Source organism: Orbicella franksi, chromosome 14 (genome assembly GCF_964199315.1).
Source record: "Orbicella franksi chromosome 14, jaOrbFran1.1, whole genome shotgun sequence".
Taxonomy (NCBI): Eukaryota; Metazoa; Cnidaria; class Anthozoa; order Scleractinia; family Merulinidae; genus Orbicella; species Orbicella franksi.
In genome coordinates, this window is record NC_138158.1 from 17242681 (window position 1) to 17249708 (window position 7028).

General features: G+C 41.3%; 1 protein-coding gene across 1 annotated transcript; it reads left to right on the forward strand.

Annotated features, from left to right (window-relative positions):
- The first annotated feature begins 1858 nt into the window (after nt 1-1858).
- On the forward strand, nt 1859-2720 carry LOC145467463 (uncharacterized). The gene has a single exon (XM_081451023.1). It carries the CDS (start codon nt 2009-2011, stop codon nt 2525-2527), a length of 519 nt encoding a protein of 172 aa, XP_081307149.1. The 5' UTR covers nt 1859-2008; the 3' UTR covers nt 2528-2720.
- Nucleotides 2721-7028: the final 4308 nt, after the last annotated feature.

Consider the following 7028-nt stretch of genomic DNA (forward strand, 5'->3'; position numbering starts at 1 on the left):
GCACAAACATCTTGAGGATGAAATCTGTAGTTAATTAGATGAACATCTTAGAATTCCCTGGTTACATAATTTTTCTGTATCCTGCCTTCTTTCCGAATGTGCAGCCCAAAGAAAGAGGGCAAATTTATTACACTTTTCCCTGGATTTAACAGTCATGGTGAATTCACGAATATTTTACAATTTCTGTTGCCTAATCTAGATAGAAAAATGCAGATTTACTGGGATACTGCTAGCAACAAGAAAATCAAGTGTCATTAACACAGAGAAACTTCTCTCGAAATATACCAAGCCTGGAGTAGTCTTGTAAAGATTGCATCACTTTGATATTAAAACATGAATAATCATTCAACTGGAACAATAATGCGAATACATCATTGCAATGTCCACCGCTTCCTCCCTTACACGAAGAGCGTGCTTTAATTAAAAACTTCTGCCCTGCCATCGCTCTCCCTGAAGATTACGGCTGAAATGAGGCTCTTCAATTTTTCTTAGAGATCTTTAGCAACGTGCCTTGACATGGAAATCCTCTAACTGCTGACACGTGTAAACATCGTAATATAAATATACCCGTCCCGAAAGAACTTATGGCTTTCCTCTCCAGCATTCTTCTTCCGCCTTGCTCGAACCACGAAGACCATGTTCGCTGAACCAAATTTTGGAAAATTCCTCGAGGATTTTGACCATTTCTATTCTTTATTGAATAAACAACTAAGGCAACGTACATGATTAACACAACAAATACAAGCGGCTGCAATAAGAAAGAAAATGTTAAGGGAGCCTCGTTTTCACGCAATGCCAATTCAATGTAACGTGTGTGTCAGCCGAATTTGTCTGTAGGGGCCAAGATTTAGGAATCCGTGTGGTACACTCTCACCAAATATCCAAGGAGCACCCCACCCCCGGGAAAACTGCTCCCGTATGTCATTTATGATCTCCAAAGCTTGATATCAATTTCGCACAATCATCGTTACGTATCCAATTTGTTGCATTCTCCATAACAATCTCACATAACTTCGGCTAATGACAGATAATTATGATTTCGCGGTAGATAAAAAAAAAACAAAAAAAAAAAAACATAAAGTTTTGAATTACATCAATATTTCACAGAATAAAACGCGACACTTTGGTTAACCGTATTATGAATTCAAACAAACTTAGCTAAGGCTCAGGTCAAACGTCGAACTTCACATGAGACGAACTAAGCGGCTCGACTAAACTGAGCGAATTAAGTTCCCGATAAGTTCGACGTTTGGTCGATCTAAATTCGAATTAGGATCGACCAGAGCTGTATCCGTTCGGATCGACTCAAATTGCAATTTACAGTAGTTCGTCTCATGTGAAGTTCAACGTTTGACCTGAGCCTAAACTGTGACCTCTCACGCGAAAACGTTCCTTGCGGTGTCCGTTCGAAAGGCTGAACGCAAGGCAAGTGAACGGGTAAGAAACGGGTCCACAGACCGTTCAAAACGGACACATTGAACGGCTAAACGGCTGAAGAAAATTTTTGAACGGATGAGGTCAAACGGCTGAACAGCTCACGAAAAGTTTTGAACGGCAGAAGTCGAACGCCTGAATGGCTGTAGTTTGTTTTTGAACCGCTAGCTGTGAAAGGCTGAACGGCTGAATAACAGCTATCAAAAACTTCCGAATGAAATTATACATACATAGCAATGAATAACATTAAGGTCAAATTGTGGTTCTTATCTGAGAAATGACTGAATCGAAAACCTCGAATAAAATTCATACGAAACCACATCCGGGACTCGGATGGCGTATTTTCCATTTATTTCATAGGTACTGAGATTTATCCACGAAGATCATAGTGAATACAATTCGTACTGATTTTAAATGTAGCCAATCAGGAACACAAACGGCAAAATTTCACCGTGAAAAAATATCGTTCGTCCAATCAGCAACGCAAACGACGAAATTTCACTAATGATGAATGAACGCACTTAAGAGAACGTCATCCGAGAGCCGTTGCACAAAAACCCGCAGGCTTTGAAAAATGGCCGAGGGGAGGTTTGCTTCAGTTTGCTCAGTTGAAGAATTTATTTTAGAACAAGAAAACAAAAACACCGCTCAAAAAACTGAACGAGATGTCAGATTGCTTGAAAGATATTTGAAAACAAAGGACGAAGTCAGGAAACTTGAAAATATTTCAGCCGTTGAGCTGAATGAATACGTTAGCCAATTTATTATCTCCGTCCGCATTAAAGATGGCACCGAATACGAGCCAACTTCGCTTCGAAGTTTAATTGCCAGGTTCGAACGACACTTGAAGAAAAAGGGCTATTCTGCCAGCAAAATCAACGACTTGGTCTTTGAGAAAACCAGAAAAGTTCTTAAATCCAAGGAAAAACAGCTAAAGAGGCAAGTAAAAGGGAATAAACCCAACGCATCGGTAGCTTTGAAGAGCGAAGAGTTCAAAGTAATGTACGACAAGGGTTTGCTCGGTATGTGTAGTCCCGAGGCACTTTTAGACTCGCACTGGCGAAACAATACTCTTCACTTTGGACTCCGTTAGTGCAAAGGACATCGTGATATGTGCTGGGGAGATGTAAAGCTACACAAAACGGCAAGCGGAGTGGAGTACTTGGAGTTTAATGAAAGACAGACAAAAGCTAGAACTGGATCAGACTACAGCGATGTCAGAGCTGTACCACCGGAAATGTCCGCGACCGACGAAACTGAAAGAGATCCTGTCGCGGCTTACAGTTTTTTGCTATGAAGTGACCTGAGGAAAGGAATCAAGACGATGCTCCCTTTTACCTCGCCGTAAACATTATTTTAAAGGCAGACTCACCCGCAAGAAAGGCTGGTTCATTTCAAGTCCAGCGCTGCTGGCGTTAACAAACTGAACGGTTCAATGAAGACAATGGTTCAGAAGGCAGGAATTCAAAACGACAGGCTTCTAGACATATATGATAAACACAGTAAGTTTTGTAAATTTTATAAGCTTTCGTTAACTTAGTTGTTGTTGAGCGATTTTAAACTATTTTTCACGCTTTTCATCGCCCCATTTGTGTAATTTGTCTACCAAATGCTACTCGAAAAAAAACTCTCCGACCTATGAAATAAACACATTACAGCATGGAAAATGCTTTGTACGATTTTTATTCACTCTTGATATGGATCAAAAAACTCACTCGTTCGCTGTGCTCACTTGTTTGTTTTCTAATACAGTCAACCCTGTATTGAGCGGACCACATATTAAGCGGACACACTCTTTTAAGCGGGCCGGCAGTGCAAGTCCCATTTTTCTTTTCCCACTCCACTGTAAAAAAAATACCTGTATTCAATGGACACCTCTATTAAGTGGACGCGGACACCTTAAACTTGACTTTTCAGTGCCGGATCCAGACCTTGAGCTAAGGGGGGGGGCAAGCGGTTTTGTTTTGCTTGCCCTGCCGGCTTTTCTTCCTTCTGTGATTTCTTCTTTTTTTTTTTACCCAAAATACGGGGGGGGGGGGGCGGGCCCCCCGAGCCCCTCCCCTAGATCCACCACTGCTTTTATGGTCATTTCTATTGTTAGAAACCTGTATCAAACGGACACTGCAAAAAAAAAATGCATTATTTTTTTTTTTGTCCAGGTTTTAGTAGATCGGTCATTTAAGTTTGCCAACATACTGGGCTGTCACAGAAATGCGATATTTTATTATTCGGTTTTGTTTTTTACGTTGTTACAGAACTTTTGTTCTTGTTTGATTTTGTCAACCTTCGCATGCTTCGATCAATATAGATACTGTTACTGTATACGTTTTACCTCATATACTAGTCAGTTTTATGAAAATACAGTATTTCAGAGTTATCGACCGTTCACGAGAATGCTGTTTGACCCTTTCAAAGTCTTTTGATACTGACGGATATCAATGACCTTTTTGAGACAAATTCTGAGGGAACCTGTTTGCGACGGACGCCCTGTATTCAGCGGACACTCGCATGGGTCCCGAAGGTGTCCGTCTAATACAGGTTTGACTGTACTGCTCAACTCGTGAATAAAAATCGTACGCTCGCATTTTCCATGAATCGAAGTAATCTCATATCCTCACTAGCGAAGATATCGATGATTTCACTGATATCAAGTTTGTCTATTAAATTATACTTAAAATCGTTGAGTCAAAAGATTTTTTTTCCCGAGAAAAGGGAAATGGTGAATGAAGACGATGGCCGTGAAGACCTCTTTTGCACAGCCGGAAATATATCTGCGTTCGCCACAGCGTATTCCCACGGGAGATATCGTCTTTTAAACCTCAAAAAAAACAAAACAAAACAAAACAAAACAAAAAAAAGCAAAAACAAAAACAAAAAAGCAAAAAAGGGCCTTGATATTTGGATACTGTCAGCGATCAAAACAGTTTCGGAAAAACTTGTTGAATAACACTTAAGCCTTGAATAAAAATACTGCGTAGCGATAATCGGATGTTATAAAAGCAAAGATGACTAAGGAGCAGAAAAAGAAACCGTCTTCATTCATGCAAACAACTCATGTTTACAAAGTTCGTGACGTTTGGCAAGTTGTTCGTTAGAACGGTTAACCAATTTTGTTGACGGATGACATTTTATGCTTCCGAGAACAGATAGCTCGAGCCGTTCGAACGGATGGCAAAGTTTACTAAATGAATAGCCCGGCCGTTCGAACGGATGACAATGTTTTTCAAACGGATAGCTCGAGCCGTTCGAACGGATGTCAATGCTCTTGAACGGATAACTCCGTTCGAACGGTATCTCAGCCCGTTCGAACGGCTAATGAACGGATTCCAAACGGCTATCCGTTTAAGAACCACTAACCGTTAGGAACGTGTTCGCGTGAGGTCACATTATTTACTGTCTTTACTATGAATATGGGCTTCGGACAACTATCTGAAAACATGTATTCCTTTATATAATTCTATACTTATATTAAACTTATTTGTGAGTTTAACAAACGTAATTTGTCCATGTTTGTCACCAACACCATTCTATTTTCAGTTCATGCAGCAAATGAAACAGATGCCGAATAGATACTGAATCACTGAAACGTACCTGCATGCGGAAGTATCGGAGACAGGATATAATACAAGACGCAGCTTGACGAAAAAACGTTTACCTCGACCATCAGCTCACAGAAAACTTTCAAGTCTCTAAACGGTGGTGTCGCAGTCACTCAAGGAACGAAAAAAACTCTCGTTTGTCGCCGCTGGATAAGAAGTCTCAGTTGTCAAACGTCGCCATGTTTAGTCGGCGTGAGCACATCACGCATAACGCTATTTCAGAAATAGGTCCGCAATGCGTACTTGGGGTCTTATGCTTAGTCTTATTCCTTTCGGTTGGAATGCTGTTTTCAAATGTCGGTATCTGGGAGTTGTTACAAGCGAGAAAGTAGACATAACAAGTCGTTACAATTTTTAAGTTCGAAATGTATGTTTACTTACTACTTACTTACTTACTTTATCCTCTAATAATAATTACCTATTTAGCTCTTAGTCCTAATGGGACGTAACACAACAACAGTCTCTCAATTTAGCCGTATTCTGTGAAATGTCCCATCTGAGTTTTAACTCTCTAAACTTGGCACTCTTTACACATGTCAAGTGAACTTGTACATGTAGTGTCAAGAGGTTTTCCTGCTGTAATGACTAAGCCTGTTTAAATGCACAACAACATCAACAACTGAGCACCGTAGGGTTGTCAGTTGTTGCTGTTGTTGTTTTTTTTTGAGTAGCGGGTTCCATCCAAAAAGTAGGCGGCTAAGGTTTGCGTGAAAAACATGCCGCGAAGCGGCTGGACAAATTAAGACGCGCACTGTGCATCGTTCGGGGAGAGTATGGGATGGGGTCGCCCCCTCCCACTGGGAAAATGTTTGCAAAGTAATTCCCCGAGATGCAATGTGGGGCTTCTTTCAGCTAACATTGTGTACATTTGTTGATGATTTTCCCACTCTTAATTATTGTTATTCTCCAATCCAGTGTTCGTATAAACGTCACGGCAAAAAGGTTAGGGAGGATTGACTCACTCAAGCAAATCGCTCTAAAAACAGACAAGAAGAAGATTTCAATAATAAGTAGAAATTTTTCATTTAAGTTTCACCTGCCTTACTAGCGTTTTGTTTTTTTCTTGATACAATGTAAATTACACTTGCACCGTTACTTCGCACATGGTATCCCTAAATTGGCTGCCTGCTAATGACAGACTTTACTTGAAGAATGCCGTAATGATCTTTAAATGTAGAGGAAAAGGTTGTTGTTATTCATCGTGGTGGATGCAATAATAAAGTGTATTATCGTTTGTCTCACGATGTAGTCACTTGAGATGTAGATCGCGACGTTTCGACTGCTTACTGCTAGTCTTCTTCAGGCGATAAGGTCGACTGATTGCACGGTATCATTTATATCACAAAGGTCGGCTGTGATTGGTGCATTTCGATCCCCCTATTGTTCCATTGTTCCGGCGAGTAGCTGTTCCCTCAGTGGTCCGCTGTTGTACCGCTCTCCTGTTGTTGTGTTTCTTGATCGTGGGTATCCATGCTTCAGGAATTTCAATTCCACTATCCCTGTTGATGTTGTTAGGGTGAAGTCTTATGTGAATAGCTTCCTTGACCCTACGTGTGTACCAGTGAGGATCTCGATCAATAAACTTGACCTCATTCCAGATAGGATAGTGGCCGGTCTCGTGGGTTTGTTCAGAAACGGCGGAGGTCTGGGTACGGGCGAGTCGTATATCCCTGTCGTGTTCTTTGATCCTCTCCTGCATAGATCTCCCTGTTTCCCCGATGTAGACTTTGCCGCACTCACAGGGAATCCTGTAGACAACACCATCTTGTTTAGTCGGGTTGACGGTGTCCTTTGGTCGCACTAAGTGTGACCGAAGTGTCGTGTCGGACTTAAAGACGGTGCGAATGCCTGGTTGTTCTAGGCAGCGGCGGAGAGACTCCGAAACTCCTTGGACATAAGGTAAAACGGCGGTGGATTTAAATTCCGCGACAGGCTCTCTTCTTGGGGTTGTTCGTGCCTTTGTGATCTTCTGTACAAGAGAGGAGGGATATCCGT